Consider the following 26,368-nt stretch of genomic DNA (forward strand, 5'->3'; position numbering starts at 1 on the left):
AAAATGGCCATATCCATTCCTGTTCTGTTAAGACGGTATTAACTCTTATTCTGTAAAGATTGTATCTACTCTTCTTAAGGTTTTATTAGTTGTTATCCTTAATAGGTCGCTCCAAGTCCTACTATATTAAGATTGTATTAAGCTTTATCCTCTTAAGATGGTATCAGCTCTTGCAGTGAGCTCAATATTAACTCTAATTATATTAAGTTGTAATGACTCTTGTTCTATTGAGATGTCATGAACAGTCCATTAAGAGTGCATTCAGATTTTTTTCTATTAGGATTTTATTGACTCTCCTTGTACGAAGGTCGTATTCAGCCGTATTCTATTAACGCGGAATCAGTTCTCACCCTGTTAAAGTTGTGTTGATTCTTGTTCAGTGAAGTTGGCATGATCTCTTACCCTGCTATGATTATACCAGCGCCTATATTCAGGTTTTATTCACTCCCTATTCCTGGGTTTCAGCAGACAAGCGCATCTGGGGTTTCCCTGGTGGCTCAGACAGGAAAGAGTCTGCCTGACAATGCCGGAGACCCGAGTTTGATCCCTGGGTCGGGAAGATCCCCTGGAGGAGAAAATGGCAACTCACTCCAGCATTCTTGCCTGGAGAATCCCATGGGCAGAGGAGCCTGGCGGGCTGCAGTCCATGGGGTTGCAGAGTCGGACACGACTAAGTGACTGACACTTACCCTGCAGTGATTGTATAAGCGCTGTGCTCGGGTCTCGTTCACTCTCTATGTAAAAACATTTCATGAACTCCTATTCCAAGTGGTCGTAGTACATTTTCTTGCCTTAACGTTGGGTGCAGTCTTATTCTATTGAGATATTATAAACGCTCACTCCATCGAGGTTGCACTCAGGTTTTTTTCCATTCATATTTCATTAACTCTCCTCGTACGCAGGTTGTCTTCAGTCACATTCTATTAAGATGGTTTCAGCTCTTGTTCTGTTAACGGGGTATTGACTCTCATTCTGTAAGGCTGGAGGACGTTTTATTCTCTGAAAGTTGGGTGCGCTCTCGTTCTATCGAGGTTTTATCAATTTCCTCCTGAGGTTGCATTAAGTTTTATCCAATTAATATAGCGTTCGCTTTTCTACTGAGGTTGTATTAACTCTAATTATAGTAAAGTTGCAATCCCTCTTGTCTGAGATGTTTTGAACCCATCCTACTAAGGTCGTATTCATATTTTATTCTATTGAGTTTTTAAATTATTTTTACTTATATTTCTTAGTCTCCACCAGGTCTTAGTCGTGGCACGTGGGGTCTAGCTCCCTGACCGGGGGTCGAACCCGGGGCCCCTGCGTTGGGAACTCAAGAGTCTTAGTCACTGAGCCCTCAGGGACATCCTTCTACTGAGTTTTACTCAGTCTCCCATTCCACTCAGGTTGTATTTACATTTATTCTCTTAACACTGGATTCACTCTCGTTCTATTGAAATATTTAAAGTTAATTTTACAGCAGTAGCTTTACAATGTTGTATTAGTCTCTGCTGGGCAGCAAAGGGAATCAGCCATCGTTTATACATATATCCCCTCTTATTTTGGATTTCCTTCCCATGTAGGTCAGCACAGTGGAGAAGGCGATGGCACCCCACTCCAATGTTCTTGCCTGGAGAATCCCAGGGACGGGGGAGCCTGATGGGCTGCCGTCTGTGGGGTCGCACAGAGTCGGACACGACTGAAGCGACTTAGCAGCAGCAGGTCAGCACAGAACTCTGAGTAGAGTTCCCTGAGCTGTACAGCAGGTTCTCATCCGTCCTGTTTTATACACACGATCAACAGTGTGTGTATATGTCTCAATCCCAGCCTCCCAACCCACCCACGATTTTATTAAGTCTGTTGTTCTGCTGAGGTCCTATTCAGTTTTATCCTCAACGCCGGATTCACCTTTTTTCTATTGAGATGTTATTTCTTAATACTCAGTTTATATTAAGTTTTATTCTAATAAGATTGTATGCACTCCTGTTTCACTAACACAGTGAAAAAAGGGTTAGTCAGTCATGTCTGACTCATTTTTGACCCCATGGGCTGTAGCCCCCCAGGCCTCTCTGCCCACAGGATTCTCCAGGCAAGAATCCTGGAGCGGGTTGCCATTTCCTCCTCCGGGGGGTCTTCCCGACCCAGGTGTGGAACCTGGACCTCCTGCGTTGCAGGCAGATTCTTTACCAAATGAGCTACCAGGGAAGCCCCTACAACTGTCGTTCTGAGACGCCACTCCGTGAGGGCCAACACATCCCTAGAAGGGCCCCAGGCCCCGATGGCCAAGCTTCTGCCCATGGACTCGCCCAGAGTCCCAGCGCACCCTCACACCCCCCGGAGGAGACCGCGTCCTCGCTCAGCACTGAGTGCCTGTCGTCCTCCTCACCTCCCGGCAACAGAACCTCAGCCGGTGGAGCCTCTTCCTACCTGGGAGACCATGAAGCCGTTGGCGTATTCCTTCAGGAGACTGTAGCCCTCACCCTCCTGGGAGCACATCTTCCTTCTGGGCCGGTCTGGCTTGGAGGGACCCCGGCTATCTTAGCTTTGGGCTTCACCAGTCTATGAGCAACCTGGGCAGATGGCCAGCATGTCACTACTGACCCTGTAAGCTGGACGCCGGGGAGCGAGCCCAAGACGGATTGTTCTAGGAGATTCCATTAACCTGGTGAAGGGGATGAGAGAGCTTACGAGGGACCCCTGGGGCTTCTGTTCACACCTTCTGTCTCTGATGAGCACACAGCCCGAAAATCGCCTGTCACCCCAGCCCCCTCCCATCCTTGTACCATCAGCGGTGCAACTGGTCCCAAACCCACATGCCCACTAATCACTAGGGATGATGACTCACTGCATGGACTGAACAGTCTCTGGGCCCTTCATTTCGGCGGGTGGCGGGGGTGGGGGAGGGTGGGTCTTGGGTGCAGCCATAACAAATGACCACAGAATGTGGGATTAAAACCACAGACATCTGTGCTCCCCCAGTTCTGGGGACCAGATGTGTGAGCTCAAGGGGTCCCAGGGCTGAGCTCCATCCAGAGGCTCCAGGGAAGAGTCCTTCCTGCCTAGTCCAGCTTCTGGGAGCTCCAGGCGTCCATCCCTGGGCTGGAGGCCGCCTCCCTCCAGTCTCTGCCTCCATCTCCCCATGGCTTCTCCTCTGTGTCCCTGTCTCTCCTCTTCTGTGTCTTATAAAGACCCTGTCCTTGGGTTTAGGGCCACCCCCATTCAGGAAGGACCTCATCTCAGATCTTTCACTCCATCAGGTATGCAGAGAACCTTTGTCCAAACAAGGCCAGGTTCTCAGGTTCTGGGGGTGAGGACGTGGACAGCTGTTTGGGGACCCGTGATTCAGCCTCATACACAGGGGTGGTCAGTGCATCCGCGTTTATCACGGTGATCGGCAGTGGCATTTCAATCGCCAGGAACCGTGGTGAGCCATGCTGTTGTGGGAGGAAGCCCAGAACCTGCCCTAAGCTGCTGTCCTGCCTTGAGCCACTACAGCCCCACTGGGGATACGCTCTTTCTTTCCCAGCCATCTCTGACGCTCAGCTTCATGGAGCCCAGATGGGTGCTTCAGCTTCCACCCCCCACCCCCCACCACACAGCCTCCCCTGAACCCCGGCAAGCACACGTCCGTGTCCGCTGACCACGCTGTACCTCATGCCCTGTTTCTGGGCACACGCTGCTGGAGAAGGGGCTGGGGGAAAGCTCCAACTATGAACCAATGCTGTGCCTCAGAGAGGTCCTCTGTGCTTCGTGGCTGGGCAAGCGAGGGTTCCCATAAAGCTTTATTGATGAGAAAAAAGGTGGTGGAACAGATACCAATAAAGCTTTATTGACCAGAGAGGTGTTAGAACAAGGTTCCAATAAAGCTTTATTGACAAAAAGGTGGTGGAACAGATACCAATAAAGCAATACTGACCACACAGGTGATGGAACAAGGTTCCAATAAAGCCTTGTTAACCGGACAGGTGGTAGGTAGACAGGGTTTCGATAAAGGTTTATTGGCAGAAAGCCTAACGGGGAAGGCCATGGGGGGATCCTCAGGAGGGACCCCCAGGGGGACAGAACGACTGGCCACTGAGTGCATTTGCTTGATTAAACCGCCGGCAGCCCTTTCTCAGCCAGCTCCCCTGAGGCTGCGGAATCAATCCCGGATCTTCACTTAAGGCGATTAGTTTAGTGATGAGATGGAGGGTTAAAGAGGATCAGCACGACCTGAGACTGAACCCTGAAATTCAAGGTCGGAGCTTGGATTCACTCTTCCAGGAGCAGAAAGTGTTAACCAGGGTTTCCTGGCCTCCTTAATCAATGGAAACTAATCAGGGATGACAGAGGATGAGATGCTTGGATGGCATCCCTGACAAGATGGACATGAGTTTGAGCAAGCTCTGGGAGTTGGTGATGGACAGGGGGGCCTGGCGTGCTGCAGTCCATGGGGTTGCAAAGAGTCGGACATGACTGAGCGACTGAACTGACTGAACAGATCAGAGGCCAGACAAGAAATTCTGCAAAGATCTGACTCATTGGAAAAGACCCTGATGCTGGGAAAGACTGAAGGCAGGAGGAGAAGGGGGCGACACAGGATGAGATGGTTGGATGGCATCACCGACTCGACGGACATGAGTTTGAGCAAGCTCCGGGAGTTGGTGATGGACAAGGAGGCCTGGTGCGCTGCAATTCATGGGGTCGCAAAGAGTCCGACACGACTGAGTGACTGAACTGCAACTAAGGAAGGATGGGGACTGGATCCATGGACTCAGAGCCTCTGACTATTTGACCATCAGCACATCTTATTCTCCAGATGGACGGTCACCCTCCTGTCGGCCACAGTCTCCGATCTCAGGACCCATGATGGGACTTGAAGGAACAGGATGTTTATCTGCCCGAATTCTCAATCTTGACGGCAAGGGCAAGTTGCCTGGGGGAGGGGCCGTTCAGAGACCTGCCCCTGGGCCAGCTTCAGTTTCAGTTCAGTTGCTCAGTCGTGTCTGACTCTTTGCGACCCCATGAACCGCAGCACGCCAGGCCTCCCTGTCCATCACCAACTCCGGGAGTTCACTCAAACTCATGTCTATTGAGTCAGGGATGCTATCCAACCATCTCATCCTCTGTCGTCCCCTTCTCCTCCTGCCCTCAGTTCTTTCCCAGCATCAGGGTCTTTTCCAATGAGTCACCTCTTGACATCAGGTGGCCAAAGTATTGGATTTTCAGCTTCAACATCAGTCCTTCCAATGAACACCCAGGACTGATCTCCTTTAGAATGGACTGGTTGGATCTCCTTGCAGTCCAAGGGACTCTCAAGAGTCTTCTCCAACACCACAGTTCAAAAGCACCAATTCTTTTGCGCTCAGCTTTCTTTATAGTCCAACTCTCATATCCATACATGACCACTGGAAAAACCATAGCCTTAACTAGACAGACCTTTGTTGACAAAGTAATGTCTCTGTTTTTTAATATGCTGTCTAGGTTGGTCATAACTTTCCTTCCAAGGAGCAAGCATCTTTTAATTTCATGGCTGCAATCACCATCTGCAGTGATTTTGGAGCCCAGAAAAATAAAGTCTGACACTGTTTCCACTGTTTCCCCATCTATTTCCCATGAAGTGATGGGACCAGATGCCATGGTCTTAGTTTTCTCAATGCTGAGCTTTAAGCCAACTTTTTCACTCTCCTTTTTCACTTTCATAAAGAGGCTCTTTAGTTCTTCACTTTCTGCCATAAGGGTGGTGTCATCTGCATATCTGAGGTTATTGATATTTCTCCTGGCAATCTTGATTCCAGCTTGTGCTTCTTCCAGCCCAGCGTTTCTCATGATGTACTCTGCATGTAAGTTAAATAAACAGGGTGATAATATACAGCCTTGACGGACTCCTTTTCCTATTTGGAACCAGTCTGTTGTTCCATGTCCAGTTCTAATTGTTGCTTCCTGACCTACATACAGGTTTCTCAAGAGGCAGGTCAGGTGGTCTGGTATTCCCATGTCTTTCAGAATTTTCCACAATTTATTGTGATCCACACAGTCAAAGGCTTTGGCATAGTCAATAAAGTAGAAATAGATGTTTTTCTGGAACTCTCTTGCTTTTTCAATGATCCAGCGGATGTTGGCAATTTGATCTCTGGTTCCTCTGCCTTTTCTAAAACCACCTTGAACGTCTGGAATTTCACGGTTCACATATTGCAGAAGCCTGGCTTGGAGAATTTTGAGCATTACTTTACTAGCGTGTGAGATGAGTGCAATTGTGCGGTAGTTTGAGCATTCTTTGGCATTGCCTTTCTTTGGGATTGGAATGAAAACTGACCTTTTCCAGTCCTGTGGCCACTGCTGAGTTTTCCAAATTTGCTGACATATTGAGTGCAGCACTTTCACAGCATCATCTTTCAGGATTTGAAACAGCTCAACTGGAATTCCATCACCTCCACTAGCTTTGTTCATAGTGATGCTTCCTAAGGCCCACCTGACTTCACATTCCAGGATGTCTGGTTCTAGGTCAGTGATCACTTATCTGGGTCGTGAAGATCTTTTTTGTACAGTTCTTCTGTGTATTCCTGCCACCTCTTCTTAATATCTTCTGCTTCTGTTAGGTCCATACCATTTCTGTCCTTTATCGAGCCCATCTTTGCATGAAATGTTCCCTTGGTATCTCTGATTTTCTTGGAGAGATCTCTAGTCTTTCCCACTCTGTGGTTTCCCTCTATTTCTTTGCACTGATTGCTGAGGAAGGTTTTCTGATCTCTCCTTGCTATTCTTTGGAACTCTGCATTCAAATGGGCCAGCTTGGATCCCCTGAATCAGGAAATCAGGTTTTTGGCTTTTAAAACACTCCAGGTCCGATGTGTAAAATCAAAGATTCAACACGAGCTAGTCATTGGGTGGTTCGGTCAATAAAGAGTCCACTTGTCAGTGCTGGAGACCCAAGTTCGATCCGTAGGTCGGGAAGATCCCCCTGGAGGAGGGCATGGCAACCCACTCCAGTAATCTTGCCTGGAGAATCCCACGGACAGAGGACTCAGGCAGCTGACAGTCCATGGGGTCACAAAGAGTGAGACATGACTTAGTGACTAAACCACCAGTCATTACATGAGAAATGGTTGCATCAACTCCAAAATGCAGATTAAAAAAAAAAAAAAAAGAACTTTTAAGACACTTGACTGGCAGTGTAGTTTCCACTACAGAAGACACAGGTTCAATCCCTGATCGGGGAACTAAGACCCCATGTACTGTGGGTGGCAAAAACATAGAAAAAAAAAGAAAACAAAAACATCTAACATCTCTGAAACTGGGATGTTGCTCTGGGTTGAAGACTGTTCCCCTAAAATTCCTGGAACCTTGGGTCTCTGCAGGTGTGATAAAGGCAAGGTCTGAGATGAGGTCCTCCTGGCTGGGGGTGGCCCTAAACCCCATGACAGGATCCTTATAGGACACAGAAGAGGAGAGACACGGACACAGAGGAGAAGCCACGTGGAGACGCAGGCAGACGGGAGGGAGGCGGCCACCAGCCCAGGGATGGACGCCTGGAGCCCCCAGAAGCTGGAAGAGGCGGGGAGGACCCTCCCCCGGAGCCTCTGCAGGGAGCTCAGCCCTGGGACACCCTGGCCTCCTTTTCACGTGAGTGCCCTCAGTTCACGGGTTAACTTTGAAGAAACTCCACATTCCTACTTCCTACCGCAGGGGCCCTGCAGGGAATCAACGTACGGATTTTTAAGTAACATTTATTTATTTGGCTGCACTGGGTGTGAATTGTGGCCTGCGCAATCTTCACTCTTAGGGGGAGCATGAGCATCTCTTCGTTTCCCCACTGGCTCGGCTAGTAAAAAAAAAAAAAAAAAATCTGCCTGCAATGCCGGAGACAAAGGAGACGAGTTTCCATCCCTGGGTGGGGAAGATCCCCTGGAAGGAAATGGCAACCCACTCCAGTACGTGTGTTAGCCATTCAGTCGTGTCTGACTCTCTGCGGCCCCATGGACGTAGCCCACCGGGGTCCTCTGTCCATGGGATTCCCCAGGCAAGAACACTGGAGTGGGTTGCCATTTCCTTCTCCAGGGGACCTTCCCAACCCAGGGATCAAACCCACATCTCCTGCTTTGCAGGTGTATCCTTTATCAGTGAATCACCAGGGAAGGGCCCCTGTCCTGCTGCAAGTGAAACTCCAAGTCGCTCACTCATTCTTTGAACCCGGGTCTCCTGCATGGCAAGCAGGTTCTTTACCATCTGAGCTACAGGGGAAATTGCCATGGACAGAGGAGCCTGGATGGTTACAGTCCACGGGGTCGCAAAAGAGTCGGACACGACCGGGCAGAAGCGTGCATGATGAGTGTTTCTTATTTAAGTCCCCAGCTCGTGGCCATTTGTCACACGCTCCCCAGAAAACCCCTACGGATTTATTTCCAAAGGAGGAAACACAGAACAGGCTCCGTCTTGAGAGCAGGACTCCATTTCCGGCTGGACTGTGGACTTTGAGCTCTATGCCCAGTATCTATGGAAACAACAACCAACTGGAAAACCAGACCCCCAGATGGAAGAACCCCAGGATTCGTACCTAGACTCTCAGTCGTCTAAAAGAATACCCTAATTATCTGTGTGACCAAATAGAATCATACATTCTATTCTGCTTATTGGGGTATGACCACAGGCCTATTGATAATTGTCCACTGTTAACCACCTCGGCTTAAGGCATACGAATCACGGGTTAACTTTGGTTGCATCTTCTTCCTTCATCAGACTAGTTTCAGGGAATTTGGGGAGGTGGGTTTGGGCACGATGCTTAGGGTATATAAGGTTTTCAGAAAAGCTGGTCAGGGTCCTTGGCTAGGAGGAGACTCTGCCTTGGGCCCTCCGGTGTAATAAACTGCACTCCACCATCTGCACTGTCCTTCTGAATAAGTGTTTCCCAGAACGCGTGGCTACATTACGAGTAACTGGAGGGTCACAGAGCGCTGGGGACTGGTGGACGTGAGGAAGATGGTATTGTCTGAGCCTGGGATCGGGGGGACGTGGGGGGAGCCTGGGGGGCAGGAGGGCGGGGGCCATGCCACCCTCATCTTTTGCACTTGGCCCAAGAGGGCGGGGCTGCCCAATGTCTGGGGATTACAAGAAGACTCTTGGGAGTCCCCTGGACTGCAAGGAGATCCAACCAGTCCATCCTAAAGGAAATCAGTCCTGAATATTCATTGGAAGGACTGATGCTGAAGCTGAAACTCCAATCCTTTGACCACCTGATGCGAAGACCTGACTCACTGGAAAAGACTCTGATACTGGGAATGATTGAAGGCAGGAGGAGAAGGGGACAACAGAGAATGAGATGGTTGGATGGCATCACTGACTCAATGGACATGAGTTTGAGTAAACTCTGGGAGTTGGTGATGAACAGGGAGGCCTAGCGTGCTGCAGTCTGAGCTGGACTGAAACGTTGACAAAGCCCAAAGCGCCCAGGAAATCCTTGTAACCGAGCAGGACCCTAAGGCGCCTTTGCAGGAAGAGACCCCATCCCCCGCGCCCTCCGATTCACTTCCTCCCTAAAGTTCACGGCTAACCTTTTCTGATGCACTCGTCCGGAATTGTTTTGCAGATGCTGAAATCACCACCAGGTGGCTGAAATTACCACCAGGTGGCTGAAATTAACCACCTGAGGAGCAAGGAGCCCTCAGAAGACTGGCGCCTGAGGACTGATGGCTGAGAACCTTCCACCCCTGCTCCACCCCCACCCCCATGACCCCAGCTGTGACATTTTCTCACTGTGAATCGAGCAGCCCTGCACCAGCTGATCACAGACGTTCCCCGACGGCCCCTCGGGCACCACGTGGCCTTCTAAAGAAGTTTGACTGAAAGCCTTCGGGGGGAGTTTGCCTTTTTTGAGCACCCGCCCACACCTGTCCAGCCCCCGTCCAGCACCTGCTGTAATAAAGCTGCCCTCTCCTTCACCACCACCCACGGTCAGGAGGTTGGCTTTAACTCTGTGCACTTTTGTCCAGTCATTACACCAAGTGATCCTCCCAGGGAAAGGAGAAATCAAAAGTAGAAGCCAAAACACCCTCTTCTTAGGTTTTTATTCAAGGAAAATGGTCAATATTGCATTAAAATGTTGCGAGTCCCTGGGACAGCAAGACCAAACCGGTCAATCCTAAAGGACATCAACCCTGAATACTCACTGGAAGGACTGATGCTGAAGCTGCAGCTCCAATACTCTGGCTGCTTGATGCGAAGAGCTGACTCATTGGAAAAGACCCTGATGCTGGGAAAGACTGAGGGCAGGAGGAAAAGGGGACGACAGAGGATGAGATGGCTGGATGGCACCACCGACTCGATGGACATGAGTTTGAGCGAGCTCTGGGAGTTGGTGATGGACAGGGAGGCCTGGCGTGCTGCAATCCATGGGGTTGCAGAGTCGGACACGACTGAGCGACTGAGCAACAAAAATGCACATAACATAAAACTGTGTTAAGTGAGCTCGCAAGGTCTGAGGCCTTTCACAGTGCTGTGGAGACATCACGCCTATCACATCACATTCCCAACCCCACCAAGGAGACCCCGTCCCCATTAAAAGTCACTCCTCAGCCTCTTCCTCCCGTCTCTGGCACCACAAGCCCACTTGCTGTCTCTGTGGATCTGCCTGTTGTGGGTGTTTCCAATCAATGGAGTCACACACCGCGCGTCCTTCTGTCTGCCTCACTCGCCGAGTATCGTGTGTTCAGGGCCCACCCACGTTGCAGCCTGTCAGAGCTTCGCTCCTTTTCAAGGCTGCGTCATATTCCACTGTGTGCGTGGAACCCATGCTGTTTATCCATTTGTCAAACCACCCACTATCCATCTATCCACCTATCCATCAACCCAGCCATCCATCCATTTATCCACCCACCCACCCACCCATCCATCCACCCATGCACCTGGGTGGTTTCCATACTCATGGCCGTTGTAAACGGTGCTGTTATGAAATTACTGTAGAAAGTCTTTCTCGGACAACTCTTTTCACATCTTTCGGGTGTATTCGTAGGAGTGGGGCAAGTAGATCCCACAGAACTTCTACGTTTGACCGTTTAAGCCTTAGTCGCTTAGTCGTGTCTGACTCTGCCACCCCCATGGACTGCAGTGTGTCCATGGAATTCTCCGGGCGACAATACGGGAGTGGATTGCCATTTCCTTCTCCGCGTTTCACTTTAAGAAACGGCTGAAGTGCTTCCCACAGCAGCTGCCCTACTTTACCTTCCCACCAGCAGCGCACAAGGAGCCAATCTCTCCACACCCCTGCCAGCGCCTTTTCCCCTTGTATTGCCGTCAGCGAGGACAGTGGTGAGTACTATTGCTGTCCTCGTGTTTTCTCTTTGAAGGGAGTAACACTTTTCATTTCTAGTCTGGAGACGGCACGGTGGGATGATTTAGCTTGCTGCCCTAAAGCAAGAGGGGACGTGGTTGGATGTGCTTAGACATCACGTGGTGTCGGGTACTGCGGCTCGCGTGGTGTCCCACAGCAGGTGAGGGGGCCCTAGAAATAAGAGAACCCTCCTCAGGGTCCCGGAGGCCGCACGTCCAAGACCCTGGCGGGGGCACAGTGTCTGCTGAGGGCTCCTGCTGGCTCTGAGGGTGTCTTCTCGCTGTGTGCCCCGTGGTGGGAGGGACGAGGGAGCTCCCTGGGGAGTCCAGGAGTCTTTAATGAAGACGTGCACGGGGGCTCGACCTGCATCACCTGTCACCTCCCAAACGTCCCCCAGCCCCCGACACCATTACCCTGGGTGGGGTTCCCAGGACCCACGGTTGGTACCCAAGTTCTCCAATGTTAAAGTCCCATAGTTCGTCTCCTGCATCTGTGGTTCTCTGTCACCAGATTCAACCAAGCTCAGCTGGTAAACACCGTTCTCAGCCGAGGCTGGTGGAGTCTGTGGACGTCGGACCAGGACACAGAGGTCCGACTGCAGGAAGGAAAAGTGGTTCTCTGCGGGAGCGCTCGGTCGTGTCCCACGCTCTGTGACCGCACGGGCTGTAGCTCACAGGCGCCTCTGTCTGTGGGATTCTCCAGGCAAGAATACTGGAGTGGGCTGCCATTTCCTCCTCCAGGGACTCTTCCCGACCCAGGAATAGAAGCTGAATCTCCCGGGGCTACTGCATTGCAGGCGGACTCTTTACCGCTGAGTCACCGGGGAAGTTACTGGTTATCTGAGGAGGCAGTACAAATAGCTCAGCAAAGAAGAGAAGTGAAAGGCAAGGGAGAAAGGAAAAGATATACCCAACTGAATGCAGAGTTCCAGAGAACAGCAAGGAGAAAAAAGAAAGCCTTCTTAAATGAACAATGCAAAGAAATAGAGGGAAACAACAGAATGGCAAAGACTAGACATTTCTTCAAAAAAACTGGTGCTATCAAGGGAACATTTCATGCAAGGATGAGCATGAAAAAGCACAGAAACGGTAAAGACTGAAGAGAAGCACAAGAGATGAAGCAGAGTGGCAAGAATACACAGAAGAACTGTACAAAAAAAGATCTTAATGACCCGGATAACCACGACGATGTGGTCGCTCACCTAGAGCCAGACAACAAGGAATGTGAAACCAAGTGGGCCTTAGGAAGCATCACCAGAAACAAAGCTAGTGGAGGTGATGGAATTCCAGTTGAGCTATTTCAAATCCTGAAAGATGATGCTGTGAAAGTGCTGCACTCAATATGCCAACCAATCTGGAAAACTCAGCAGTGGCCACAGGACTGGAAAAGGTCAGTTTTCATTCCAATCCCAAAGAAGGACAATGCTAAAGAACGCTCAAACTACCGCGCACAATTTTACTCATTTGACGTGCTAGTAAGAATTATGCTGAAAATCCTTCAAACCAGGCTTCAGCAGTAACTGAACTGAGAACTTCCAGATGCTCAAGCTGGGTTTAGAAAGGGCAGAGGAACCAGAGATCAAATGGCCAAAAACCGCTGGATTACAGAAAAAGCAAGGGAATTCCAGAAAAACATCAACCTCTATTTCACTGACTATGCTAAAGCCTTTGACTGTGTGGATCATAACAAACAGTGCAAAATTCTTCCAGAGATGGGAATACCAGACCACCTGACCTGCCTCTTGAGAAATCTGTATGCAGGTCAGGAAGCAACAGTTAGAACTGGACATGGAACAACAGACTGGTTCCAAATAGGAAAAGGAGTCCGTCAAGGCTGTATATTGTCACCCTGCTTATTTAACTTCTATGCAAAGTACATCATGAGAAACGCTGGGCTGGAGCAAGCACAGGCCGGAATCAAGATTGCCAGGAGAAATATCAGTGACTTCAGATATGCAGATGACACCACCCTTATGGCAGAAAGTGAAGAACTAAAGAGCCTCTTGATGAAGGTGAAAGAGGAGAGTGAAAAAGTTGGCTTAAAGCTCAACATTCAGAAAACTAAGATCAGGGCATCCAGTCCCATCACTTCATGGCAAATAGATGGGGAAACAGTGGAAGCAGCAACAGATTTTACTCTCTGGGCTCCCTAATCACACCGGATGGTGACTGCAGCCAGAAATTAAAAGACGCTCCTTGGAAGAAAAGCTCCGACAAACCTAGACAGCATCTTAAAAAGCAGAGACATCACTTTGCCGATAAAAGGCCCATATACTGAAAGCTATGGTTTCTCCAATAGTCATATACGGGTGTGACGCTGGACCATAGAGAAAGCTGAGCGCCAGAGAACTGATGCTTTCAAACTCGCATGTTGCAGGAGACTCTTGAGAGTCCCCTGCACTTCGAGGAGATCCAACCAGTCCATTCTAAAGGAAATCCGTCCTGAATATTCATTGCAAGGACTGGTGCTGAAGATGAAGCTCCAATACTTGGGCAACCTGATTCAAAGAGCTAACTCATTGGAAAAGACACTGATGCTGGGCAAGATTGAGGGCAGGAAGAGAAGGGGACGACAGAGGATGAGATGGTTGGATGGCGTCACGCATCAATGGACAGGAGTTTGAGCAAATCCTGGGAGACGGTGAGCGTGCTGCAGTCCATGGGGCGGCAAAGAGATGGACACGAATTAGTGACTCACACAAATGCCCCTCTCTCAGAACCAGGGTCCCTGCGAGGGCACCAACACCTACCCACTACCTCAAGTTTAGAAACAACCACTGTCTTTCCATCACTTTTTCAAAATAGCACTGTAGCTTTAAAAAAAACTGCTCTTGTAAACTTGCTAAAGGGGTAACTCAGACAGTAAAGAATCTCCCAGCCGATGCAGGAGACCAGGGTTCAATCCCTGGGTCAGGAAGATTCCCTGAAGGAGGAAATGGCAACCCACTCCAGGATTCTTGCCTGGAGAATCCCCCAGACAGAGAAGCCTGGAGGGCTACAGTCCACACGGTCACAAAGAATTGGACACGACTGAGTGACTAACGCTTTCACTTGCAAACAAACCAAACACCTCTGAGGACCATGCTCTCCAAGGAGTTATGTTAGGATAGTAATGGCACGTGAAGTGAACATTTACCAATGACCAAGTGATTTCAAACACACTAGATTATGCTCAGCTAATGACACAGCCTAAAGACCTTGAAAACAAAACAAAAACTCCCCATGTAAGCATGGGAAACATGAGTTCATTGGAAAAAAAGATTTTATTTTACCATAAAAATGCAAACTGGAATAAACACCATCTCTCCTAAGGTGGACGTTACAGCTATTTTTAAGTATTTCCAAGCTTCCCTTGGAGAAGCTGACAATTATAAAATTTAACAAGTTTGCAGCCTTAAATCTGAAACGTTCCAAGTAAAAATAATTTAGCAAAACGGCTTCTTAAAAAAACCACACAGGCTAACCTTGACTAGAAACCAAAGCTAATTTTAAACCAGCCTGCTTTTTTGTTTTATGCTGAATGACTTGAGTTTGTAAAAAGTGAATGTCTGGGACCCCTGTGTACCACCTGACGCTCTTCTGTTGTATGCTGAATGACTTGAATTCGTACAAAGTGAATGTTTGGGACTCTTCTGTATCCCGTCTGCACCAGCCCACGCCCGTAAAGAGTTTCCGTGTTTCGGAGCGCGCAGCTTCCTTCCGGTGACAATCGCGTCAACAGCCACTTGCCTTTAGCATCCCACCCAAACTTCATTCCCGACAGGCTAACCCTACAGAAAAGGGGGAAAACGAAACAAAAAACGGGAGAAACAAAAAACAAACCAAAGACCTCCAGCGAGAGGCTTCCTGTTCTTAATGCCCGGTGGGGCCGCGGCTGCCGGACTGGAAGCCGGTACGTCCCCGTCACTGCGGCCTGGCTCTGCTCCTGTGAGGTCAGGACACGGTGTCTCCTTGCGGTGGCCCGATGCCGCGCAGCTGGTCTGGCTGCGCCCGGCGGGGTCTCCGATGCTCAAGGCTCGCAGCCCCCTGAGCTTCTCCTGATCCAGGGAGGACCGGCGACATTAAAGCGACTGGATCAACAGTTTGATGGGAAACCGAAGCTCGTGATGACGAGCCCGACGCACTAGGGCTGCCGCCTGGAGGATACTCTGGAGGAAAAGCCTGGGGCCCTGCGCTCCTCGCCGGGACGCTCCCCGGGCGCCCGTGGCACGGCCGGTCTCCGGGAAGGCGGCCCCGGGGCGCGCGGCCTGCATTACCTATTCCAGGCGCTGCGGTGGCGGCCGGCGGAGCCTGAGCGCGGCCTGTCGTCGCCCCGCCGATGGCGGCTGCGCTTCCGGCTGGAGCTAGCCCTGCGGTCCCGCTCGCGGCCACGGCTCTGGCTCTTCTCCCGCCGGCTGCGCCGCTCTCGGCTGCGGCTGCGGGACTTGCGGGAGCGGCCGCGCTCCTCGGGGCTAGCACTGCGGCCTTGGCGCGAGCGCTTGCGGTGCGCCCGCCGCTCCCTGCGCGGCCTGCCGTCCTCCCGGCTGCCTGCCCGCCGCCGCGGCACGCTGCGCTCCCGCTTGTGCCTGCGCTCGCCATCGCCGCCCTCGTCCCGGCCCGCCCCCGCCGCCGGCCCGGCCGCCGCCCCCGCTGGGCTCCCGGTTGCACTTGTCTTGCTCGGAGCGCGCGTCCTTCCGGGGCGCACTCGGCTCGCAGGCGGCGGGCGCGGCCTTGGGCTGCTGGGTGTTGTCCGGGATGCAGGCCAGCACGGCGGGGCACCTCTTCTCCGAGTGGCCGGCGTCCGGGCCTCGAGGGTCCTGCCCCTCCTTGCCCGGGGCCGCCTCCTCCTGGGCAGCAGCGGGAGCAGCGGCGGCGCTCCCGTTCAGGTTCTGGGGGGCGGCCGGCCGCACCGCGGGCTCCCGGTCCCGGGGCGCGGCGCCGGCCGAGGCCGACACGGTGTGCAGGATGTCCAACACCGGCCGGAGCAGGTCGGCGGGGGAGGCGGGGCCCGACTCGGCAGCGGTGGCACGCGGCTCGTCCGCCTTCTTGCTGAGCAGCAGGCTGAGCAGACGCGCGCGCAGCTCACGCTCCCGACGCTGCAGGCCCAGCGCGCGCTCCTTCTCCTCCTCCACACGCCGCAGCTCGGCCTCCTGCAGCCGCCGCCGCTCCTCCAGCTGCTGCAGCCGCAGGCTCTCCTCCTTGTGCTCGTGCTCGTGCAGCTTGGCGGCCTGCGGGACAGAGCGGGGCGGCGGGGCATGAGCCGGGCTCTCAGCGCGGGTGGGCGCTCCAAGGACAGCCTGGCTGGAGCGCGGCCCGCTGGGTCCAAGCACACCGGGAGTCCTGCGACCGGCAGCTGGGGGTTAAGTCCGGCCAAGCTCCTGGGCACAACCCTGGGGAGGGGCGCCTATCGGGGGCCGGGCCCCTCCGGGTGGCACACTCGGAGGCCATGATCACCAGCCAGGAGGCTGCCTGGCAAAGCTCCTGGGCACAACCTTGGCGGGGGTGGCGGGGAGCGGCGCCTCTCAAGGCAGCCCAGGCCCCTCCAAATGGCATGCTCGCAGACCACGATCGTCAGCCAGGAGCAAGCCCGGCAGATTCCCAGCACAGCCCTCCTGAAAGGCCCCTCTCGGGCGGACCAGGCCTCTCCGGGTGGCACGCTCGGAAGCCACGATCGTCAGCCAGGAGCAAGCCCGGCAAACCTCCTCGGCACAGCCCTGGGTGGGGGGCGCCTCGAGGGCGGCCCGGGCCCTCCGGTGCACGCTCCCTGCCACGTGGGCCCCAGATTACTGTGCGGACAGTTGACATCCCGCGTGGGTGTGGGAGGCGTGGAGGCCTGGCCTGCTCGGGGTCTTCAACGTTCACCACGCAATAAGAACACGCGGCCACAGCTCTCGGCGCGCACGCTGCTCTCCTTTCCGCAGACTGGTCACAACTGTAACCAGATGGCAGGTGAGGGTCGCCCCGCGCCTGCCTGGGCTCCACGCGCGCCACCCACACAGGGCAGCAGGGACCCTCCAGCTTCACGGCCGTGGGGGCAGGAGTACAGCCCGGCTCCGAGGACTGCCATGGGGACCGCGCCTCGTCTGGGGCCCGTCCTGTCCTCCCGGGCGGTCGGGGACGCCTGGCCTGAAGGACACCGGCGCCATGGGCTCGGCGGGAGCGCGTAGAGAGTCGTGGGGCCAGGCGGGGGCCCTTCCATCGCTGGGGAAGCCCGGCCACCCCGCGGCTGCGGCGCCGGGCCTCGGAGGCCTGGTTGCGGGGACGCAGACCCACAGCGCTGCCATTTCTTCGGGGTACAGCCCGGGCCTGGGGCAACACAGGGCGCTGCAACCGCGGTCCCCCACGACAAACGCCATCCCTGGGCTAGAACCGGGCGCCAGGGAGAAGCGGCACGTCCGTGAAGGCCAGGCCTCCCAAGGGCCGATCCTCCCTGAACAGCCAGGCATCCCTATGGGCTGGCAGGCCCTGTGGGCGGGGCATCCCCCAGGGTAGGGCATCCCTATAGGCTGGCAGGCCCTGTGGGCGGAGCTTCCCAGGGGCGGAGCATACCCGTGGGCAGGTCATCCCTGGGGATGGGACATCCCTATAGGCTGGCAGGCCCTGTGAGGGGGGCATGGCCCAGCGTAGGGCATCCCTATAGGCTGGCAGGCCATGTGGGCAGGGCCTCCCCGAGGGTACGGCATCCCAAGGGCCGATCCTCCCTCTGTACCAGGCATCCCCGAGCGTGGGCCACCCCGCAATGGGTGGAGCGCCCATGGATGTGGGTCATCCCTAGAGGCTGGCAGTCCCTGTGGGCGCGTCACTCCCTGTGGGTGCGTCACTCCCTGTGGGCGGAGCTTCCCCCTGGGCGGGCGGTACCTTGGCGCGGCTCAGCAGCTCGGCCACCAGCCGGATAGACTGCAGGTTGCGCTGTGCCAGCAGCAGCTTGCGCTCCTCCAGCCGGATCCTCTCCTGCAGCTTGCGCTGCTCCTCCGCCTGCAGCTTCTCCAGCTTCTTCTGGCTGCGCCGCAGCTCGCGGTCCCGCTGCTTCTGCTCGCGCCTCCGCAGCTTTTCCTCGCGCTTCCGCTCGCGCTCCTGTTCCTCCAGCTCCTTCTGCTTCCTGGGCGGGCGGGTGGGACACGACGGCTCCGTGAGGGCCATGGGGCCCGGGTTGGTGATCGCAGCACTTGGCTCCTTAGCGCTCTGTCCGCACAGACATCTCAGCCACGGCCGAGGACCCCAGGAGCGAGGCGCGCACAGGGCGAGGCTTTCCCATGTTTCCAGGGAGAGCCTGGCTAAACCCAACCCCAGCCCAGACAACTGAACAAGGCTGATGGTGGGAAGCGGAGTTTTTCACCAGATCCAGCTGCTCCTGTAGGGACCACAGCAGACGAACCAGGACGGGCCTCAGCAGCACAGGGAGGAGGCCCTCCACCACGGGCACCACACGGGCACAGCCCGAGCGCTGGACAGGCCCTGCTCCCAACGCCGGAGAGACCCCTGCCCTGGGCTGTCCCATCCCGAGCCCCCAGCCCCGGAGCTGGAGGGGAGCAGGCATGCACCCGGTGACAGGAAGGTTCCAGAAGCACCCAGCTACTGGAAGCCCCCGAGAGCACACAGCATGACGTTTCATGGGGACTTGCAGAAAAGGCACACGCTCAGTGACACACAGCCAATCTGCTTGCTCTGGGGAGGGGGTGTCCCCCAACGGGGGGCCCCACATCACGCACCCCTGGGGGAAACCCCGTGAGGTCACCGCGTAGATAGCACCTGGAGACAGTGGCGGTCCCGTAAGCACCCGCACAGCACCGGCCAGCTCAGACCCAACGGCACCCTGTCCTCATCCAGAAACCAGGACCCCCACACGACTGGGAGGGATCCAGACCTCCAGGGGCAGGAAGACCAATGAGCGTGTCCTCATGGAACACTCGCACCCCTCAGTCTTAACCTTCAGGCCAGGGGCAGGGCGGGCACAGCAGAGACGCAAGGCCGCCCTGGACAGCATGTGGCACGGGGACGCCAGGGCCAGGAAGGATACTGTGCAGAAGAGCCGGCATCACTCCCAGGGTGCCAGGTCAGCAGAGAAGCAGCTGGACAAGGAGGCCGGAGGACCCAAGCTCCAGCTGCAGAGGTGGCCACGCAGGGAGGCAAGGCGGCTCGCGAGAACGCTGGCGTCCAGGAGGCCACACGCCAGAAGGTCTCCCTCGGCAGGGATCAGTGAGGGGCTGCCGCTCAGACTGCTAGTCAGGGGCCCTGAGTGCCCAGAGCCCTCAGCTGTCCAGCTAAGGGCCCGTGACCAGGAACAGGACTGCTGCAGGCCACGCTGTACCTCATTAGCAGCAAAGGACCAACTCGCTCGCCCCTGACGAAGGACAAGACGCCCAGGCTCCCGGGCCGGCCCGCAGGCTAACAGTGAGGCCAACTGGGCTTGGACACACAGCCCTGCACACCCGAGGGCCTCCTGGGCACCCACGGGCCCACGTTTCATGCCAGGCCAGCCATGCCCAACCTCCTCAGCCCTGTCAGAGGTACCGCCCCGCCGGCTGTGAGCTGGTCTCCCCCCACGACACCCCTTGCCGCCTGAGCTCAAAGGCCACCCTCAGGGCGGTTTCCCCACATTAACGTGAAGGTGGAGAAAAGTGCCTGTCCCGAAACCGTAGAGAGGCCGTGGGGTAAGCTCTGTGACGCCCTAGAGAGGCCGTGGGGTAAGCTCTGTGACGCCCCAGAGAGGCCGTGGGGTAAGCTCTGTGACGCCCTAGAGGCTGTGGGGTAAGCTCTGTGACGCCCTAGAGAGGCCGTGGGGTAAGCTCTGTGACGCCCTAGAGGCCGTGGGGTAAGCTCTGTGACGCCCCAGAGAGGCCGTGGGGTAAGCTCTGTGACGCCCCAGTGAGGCCGTGGGGTAAGCTCTGTGACGCCCTAGAGAGGCCGTGGGGTAAGCTCTGTGACGCCCTAGAGGCTGTGGGGTAAGCTCTGTGACGCCCTAGAGAGGCCGTGGGGTAAGCTCTGTGACGCCCCAGAGAGGCCGTGGGGTAAGCTCTGTGACGCCCCAGAGAGGCCGTGGGGTAAGCTCTGTGACGCCCCAGAGAGGCCGTGGGGTAAGCTCTGTGACGCCCAGCTCAGGGACTGCAGACAAGGTCGATTGTGGAAGAGAGAGGACGGGCCCTGCCTGGGACCAGGACCCGTGGTGCGCATGCCGCCGGAGCTCCCTGGTTCAGCCTGTGGCCGGCATACCGACTCTAGGGCCTCGTCCAGTGTGAGATCCAAACTGCTCCCCGCTTGTGGCCGCCACCTGAGGCCCGCCACGAGGCCAGGACACCCCGCCCTCTCCGGGCATCTGTCCTCTCTGCAGCCACGGCCTCACTCCGGGGCTCCCGACCCCCTACCCGTGTCCACATCCTGGCCGGCTGCCTGCATAGAGGCCGGCACCATCCCCAGCACCTGCCGCTCTGGAAATGGGTTCCGGGGCAGACCGGGGAAGCGCTGACCCCAGAGACAGGCCCAAATCCGCGTTAGTGACCATCGGAACCAAACGGGAACCACACAGGAGCCCCAAAGCCGGAGCGACACGCAAGTCAGGTCAGCCCAGACACACACACACAGGCTGGTGAGGAATGAACCCCAGACCACACACGCCTGAGACTCAACACTGCAAAACACACAAGAGAAACCTTTCCCATCGCGCACACGGACAAGTGCGGGGAAGAAACACCCAAGCACAGGAGGCACGAGGGAGCACCAGGACTGCTGCCCCCTTCCCAGAATGCAGCTCGTCCACAGGCCAGCTTGCCCGCGGGGCTCACAGGGCGCCAGGCTGAGTCCCTTCCGTCCTGCCCCACCCTGTGGCACCACGCACTGCAGCCCGCCAGGCTCCCCTGTCCACAGGACCCTCCAGGCCAGCACACTGGAGTGGACTGCCCTTTCCTTCTCCAGGGGATCTTCCCCGCCCAGGATGGAACCCACGTAAGCCCACTGCACTGGCAGGCAGGCGGGTTCTCCACTAGCGCGGAACGTAAAAGCGGGAGACAAAGGTCTTGACCCGAGAGGCCTGTTACTTTACAGGACTTCTAAATATCTCTTGTTGGGAAAAGCCGACAATACCCTCACTTCCCTACTTCACTTTAAGGCAGCCTCAGCCTGAATGCCAAAAGCCTGTAAGATGGACAAAAATTCCGTGCCCCCGTCAGCAGGTGGTGCACGGCGCCCCGGGAGGCTCAGCGGGAAGTCCGAGCGGGAATGGGCGGTGCCCTGGGGCTGGGCCGCAGGCCGCGCACTCCCGCGGCGTTCCCGCCCCCCCCCCCCCCACAGGCGCACAGGCCCGCGGAGCCCGGCCCGCCCGGCAGCACGCACCTCTCCTCAGCCCTCTGCCGCTCCTCCGCCTCCTTCTCCCGCCGTTTCTGCTCCTCCCGCTGCTGCTCCAGCTCCTGAAGCTTCTGTCTCTCAAGCTGCCGCTTCTTGATGGAGGCGTCGCTCAGGTGTTTGGTGGAATCGAAAGACACCTTCGGAGGCAGGGCAGGGTTAGAACGAGCTCGCACTGTCCTGCACATGCAGACGGCCCTGCGCTCAGCAGGCGGCCTGCCTCAGACTCACCGCAGAGAGCGGGCTCCCCTAACGCCCTTGACCGGGAGGACCTCGGGACTAGAGGGCAGGGCTCGAAATGAGCGCTCGGGACCCCAGCCCTTCCAGGACGGCCCCTTCCGCCGGAAATACGAGCGCGCCTAGAGGCCAGCCCTGCCTGCCCCGGCGCCCGCGAGAGCGTGGCTCCTTCCCCGCTCCTGCGGTGGGGCGCCCCCCACTCCCTGTGGCCAGCTGCCTTCACCACCCAGCGCCCGGGCCCAGCTCCTCCGCCAACCTGGCGCGGGAAGCCAGCACGGGCCAGCGTCCGCGGCAATGCTGGGCAGCGCCCCTCATTTCAGCGGGGGCTGCGAGAGCGCTCCACTGCCCCCACGCTTCCTGAGACACAGACTCTGCGCCCGCAGCGTGGGGGCCCCAGGCAGCCCTCCTGTGCCCGAAGCCCTTGGGCGCAGCCCGCCGCCCGCCCCGGGCCCCCCATCCCCTCCACTCCCCGCCCCAGGCAGCCCTCCCGTGCCCGAGGCCCTGAGGCGCAGCCCGCCCCGCCCGCACCTTGATGTTGCAGGCCACAGCCGCCCCGCCCCCCATCCCCCACTCCCCACCTTGATGTTGCAGGCCACAGCCTTGCCGTCCTCGCCCTTGAACATGAGCTTCATGCCGCGCAGCGCGCTCATGGCCTGGATGAAGCCGGCGTACTCGCGGTACTGCACGTAGGCCTCAAAGTTGAGGTGGCCGCCGAAGCTGAACGTGTGGAAGTTGCGGCCCGTCATCTCCTCGCGGTAAGGGTCCAGCATGGGGATGTCCACGTTGCGGATCTCCCCAAAGCGCTCGAACACGCGCACCAGCACCTCCTCGCTCGGCTTCTCCGAGCCCGACTCCTTCAGCGAGAACCACTTGCACGGCAGCCCCTCCAGGTGGATGGTGTCCGGCCGCTCGCCCGGCAGCGTCTCGTTCATGTCCTTGGCGTCGCGGAAGAAGGAGTCCCAGTCGTGGCGCGTGGGGAAGTCGACCTTGAACTCTGCGGCGCGCACCTTGAGGATGTCGGAGAAGCCGCTCAGCTTGATGGTCTTGCCGTCCAGGCAGGCCAGGAAGGACTTGACGAGGCTCTTGTTCTCCACCTCGCCCTCGAAGCGGATGAAGTCCATGGTGCTCTTGGAGATGCGCAGCGTCGAGAACTGGTGGTGCTGCACCATGCCCTTGAGCCGCTCCATCACCTCCCAGTTGGAGATGGACTTGCCCGGCTGTTTCAGCTGCGGCAGTGCCACGCTGATGGTCATCTTCGTGATGGGCTTCAGGTACAGGCCGTACGGCGGGCACAGCTCCACCGCCTCAGACGTGTCGTGCACGATGGTGGCCGCGGCCATAGCCGGGACCTTGGGCCTGAAACACAAGACGCGCACGCCGCGTTTTCATGGCCGGCCCGGTGTCCCACCCCCAGGCTGGCCAGCACGCGGCCCGGGGCAGGGAGGCCCGTCTGCCCTCTGCTTGCCCAACACACTGGTCGCTACGTCAGGGAAGGCCCCTCAGCCCCTCAAGGTTAGTTGCTCGGTCGTGTCAGACTCTCTGGACCCGGTGGACTGCAGCCTGCCAGGCTCCTCTGCCCGTGAAATTCTCCAGGCAAGAATACTGGAGTGGGTTGCCCTTCCCTTCTCCAGGAAGGGGTCTTTCCCACCCACGGATCGAACCCAGGGTGTCCTGCATTGCAGGCAGGTGCTTTACTGTCTGAACCACCAAGGAAGCCCCAGCCCCTGACATGTGGGCCCTTTTAATCAGATTACACAAATACAGAGGGAAAAAAGATGGGTTTGCAAAACTTTTAGGAACACTTGCCTGCCCCAAGCCTCCATGGGCACTGAGCTGCCCCCAATACCCAGACACAGCTCCAGCACGGCTGGGGTGGCGGGAGCCCAGATGAGCAGGGTCCCTGCCCTCGGGGTGTGGGGGACAGGCCACCTCCATGGAGGCTGCAGAGATGCCTCACCGAGGAAGGGACAACCCACACAAACACCTGGGAAGGTCTGTGCAGGAGGAAGCCCGCAGAAACAGGAAGGAACTTTCAGGCTGAGAGAACGGCTAAGGACCGTTGACTTCAGTATCTGTACCGCGGGCAGAAGCACCTTCTCTGTGTCCAGATAAAACTATCAGAGCCGCAGGGCCTCTCGGAAGCCACGGACGGGGAGCTGACTGTGCTCTCCTCCCCCTCAACCAGCTTCTCCCTACCGGTCGGACAGGTGCCTACTTCCGCAAAGCAGGGCCAGACCTGACCCATGGACAGCACACAGTAATGGAGGTGGCCTTGGGCTGTGCGCCCGCCCACCAGATGGCTCTGAAAGCTTCCGAGGGGCCTGGGTTCAATCCCGGGGGCGGGAAGATTCCCTGGAGGAGGGCATGGCAACCCACTCCAGTCTTCTTGCCTAGAGAATGCCACGGACAGAGGAGCCTGGTGGGCTACAGTCCACGGGGTCACAAAGAGTCACGACTGAGCAATTAAGCACACACACACACACCCAGACCCCAGAGAAGCTGCAGGGACTGGGGTGGAGGGGTCCCAGCTGGAGGAAAGAGTCACCTGGCCCGGGTCTGGGGCACTAATGAGGGGGCTCAGCCTGGGCTGAGTGGCAACAGCCCCCCTCCACCTGCAGAAAACCCCAAAGACCTCAGAGAGGCCTGGAGTCAGAGACTCCAGAAGCCCACTGCCTACTAGGAACCCTGGAGATTCCCATCTTCCCTGGTCGCCCAGCTGCCCCTGCACCCTGGGGACGACCCCCAGCCCCTTCGCTGCACACCCCACCCCCAACACACCCCTGGCAGCCCCTCACGATCCCCATCGCCTCCACCCATCCAAATGCTCACCCTACTGCCCCAACTCCCACCTTCTCTCTCCCCAGCCGCCCCCTATGGCTCCGGTAACCCCCTCCAACCTCCAGTAACCCCTAGCTTCACCCCCAGCCCCGGTACAGCCTGCTTACCTCCGACCCTGGTGGACCCCGATTCGCCTGCACAGCCCTGTCCACTGACCCAACCCCGCAGCTCCCTGGGGACCTCCCCTCCTCTGCTCAATCGCCTTTGTCCCCTCTCCCAAATCCCCCCCAGAAACCCCCCCCTCCCCCGCTCTCAGCACCCCCGGGAGACCCCCGCAGCCCCCGGTTGTCCGTCACCCCCAAGCCCCTCAAAGGCTTTCGACCCCCAAAGCCCACACCCCCAAGTCCCCAGACCCCCACTCCCAAGTCCGCAGGCCCAGGACACCCGCGCCCCGGCCGTCCCGGGAGACCCCCTCAGGCCCCGACCCCCGGTTGTCCGTCACCCCCAGGCCCCTCAAAGGCTTTCGACCCCCAAAGCCCGCGCCCGCAAGTCCCCAGACACCCCGCTCCCAAGTCTGCAGGCCCACGAGACCCCCGCCCCGGCCGCCCCGAGAGACCCCCGCAGCCCCCGGCCCCCGGTTCTCCGTCACCCCCATGCCCCCAGCGCCCAGGCCCCTCAAAGGCTCTCGACCCCTGAAGCCCGCAGGCCCACGAGACCCGCGCCCCGGCCGCCCGCCGCGCGAGGCCGCCCTCCCCGGCCCCCCGACACCCCGGGGTCCCTCGCGCCGGCGGGCGGGGCCCCGTCCACGTACCAGGCCGCCGCCGCCTTGGCCCCAGCTCTCCCGCGGGCCCCCGACGACGCCGGCAGGCCCGGCCTCCCCGCCCGGCGCCGCCGCCGCCACCGCCGTCCGCCGGAGGCGCCCCCGACGCGACCCGCTGCCGCCTCCTCTGCCGCCGCCGCCCGCCCCTGTGACGCATTTCCGCTTCCGCCGCTCGGGCCCGCGGAAGCTGGCCGCGCGGCGGGTCCAGGTTTCTCCTCCTGGCCATGGCCCCGCCCCCCAGAGGCGGGACTTCCGGGGCGGCCGTGGGTGGGGCCGGCCGGCCCGGGCTTTGCGGTGCGCATGCGCGAGCTCGCCGCGCCCTTCCCCCACCCCGCCCCGCCCCGCCCCGCCCCCAACCCTGCTACCTGTTTTCAGGTCCAGGCAGAGGCCTCACCTGGGGCCCCAGCGTGAAGGCACCAGACTCAGGACTCAGGCCAGCTGTGTGGGGTACACTGCTGTTATAGTTATGCGTCGCACATAAGATATAATATCACTTCATTATGAACTATGACAAATGCATATTTATTAATTACTGATTTAATTCCTTAGAAGTATGGATTGCTTGTATGACATTGTTATATTATGCTATAACGTAGCATACATATAATGTAACGGGGCTTCCCTGGTGGCTCCACTGATAGAGAGTCCGCCTGCAATGCCAGACACCTGGGTTCAATCCCTGGGTTGGGAAGATCCCCTGGAGAAGGGCATGAAAACCCACTGCAGTATTCTGGCCTGGAGAATTCCGTGGACTATAGGCATCGCAAAGAGTCAGACACAACTGAGCGACTTTCACTTCCCATAATGTAACTACACACACTTAGGTAATATAGTGCTAGTGTAAATATCTAGTATTTTAATATTGAAAATTTTTACATTTTAACATTTATGTTTCATGTTTAGTTTTAAGGATATCTGAAAATAACACATATTGCATCA

At 56.9% G+C, this 26,368-nt stretch overlaps 2 protein-coding genes across 2 annotated transcripts in view; both read right to left on the reverse strand.

Moving 5' to 3' along the window:
* Positions 1–2,877, reverse strand: part of ASMT (acetylserotonin O-methyltransferase) — a 51,979-nt gene extending 49,102 nt beyond the window's left edge. Inside the window, exon 1 of the mRNA XM_070785202.1 lies at positions 2,407–2,877. Coding sequence (XP_070641303.1) covers positions 2,407–2,475 — 69 coding nt within the window. The 5' untranslated portion in view covers positions 2,476–2,877. The remainder of the gene's footprint in view (positions 1–2,406) is intronic.
* An 11,647-nt stretch (positions 2,878–14,524) lies between these two features.
* Positions 14,525–25,564, reverse strand: AKAP17A (A-kinase anchoring protein 17A). The gene is given in 6 exon segments (XM_070784794.1): positions 14,525–15,877; positions 15,879–16,487; positions 18,118–18,358; positions 21,586–21,734; positions 22,410–23,187; positions 25,421–25,564. Coding segments are annotated over 5 exon segments (2,106 nt in total). The 5' UTR covers positions 23,172–23,187; positions 25,421–25,564; the 3' UTR covers positions 14,525–15,532.
* Between the last annotated feature and the right edge of the window lie 804 nt (positions 25,565–26,368).

This window comes from Bos indicus, chromosome X (assembly GCF_029378745.1).
Source record: "Bos indicus isolate NIAB-ARS_2022 breed Sahiwal x Tharparkar chromosome X, NIAB-ARS_B.indTharparkar_mat_pri_1.0, whole genome shotgun sequence".
Classification (NCBI taxonomy): Eukaryota; Metazoa; Chordata; class Mammalia; order Artiodactyla; family Bovidae; genus Bos; species Bos indicus.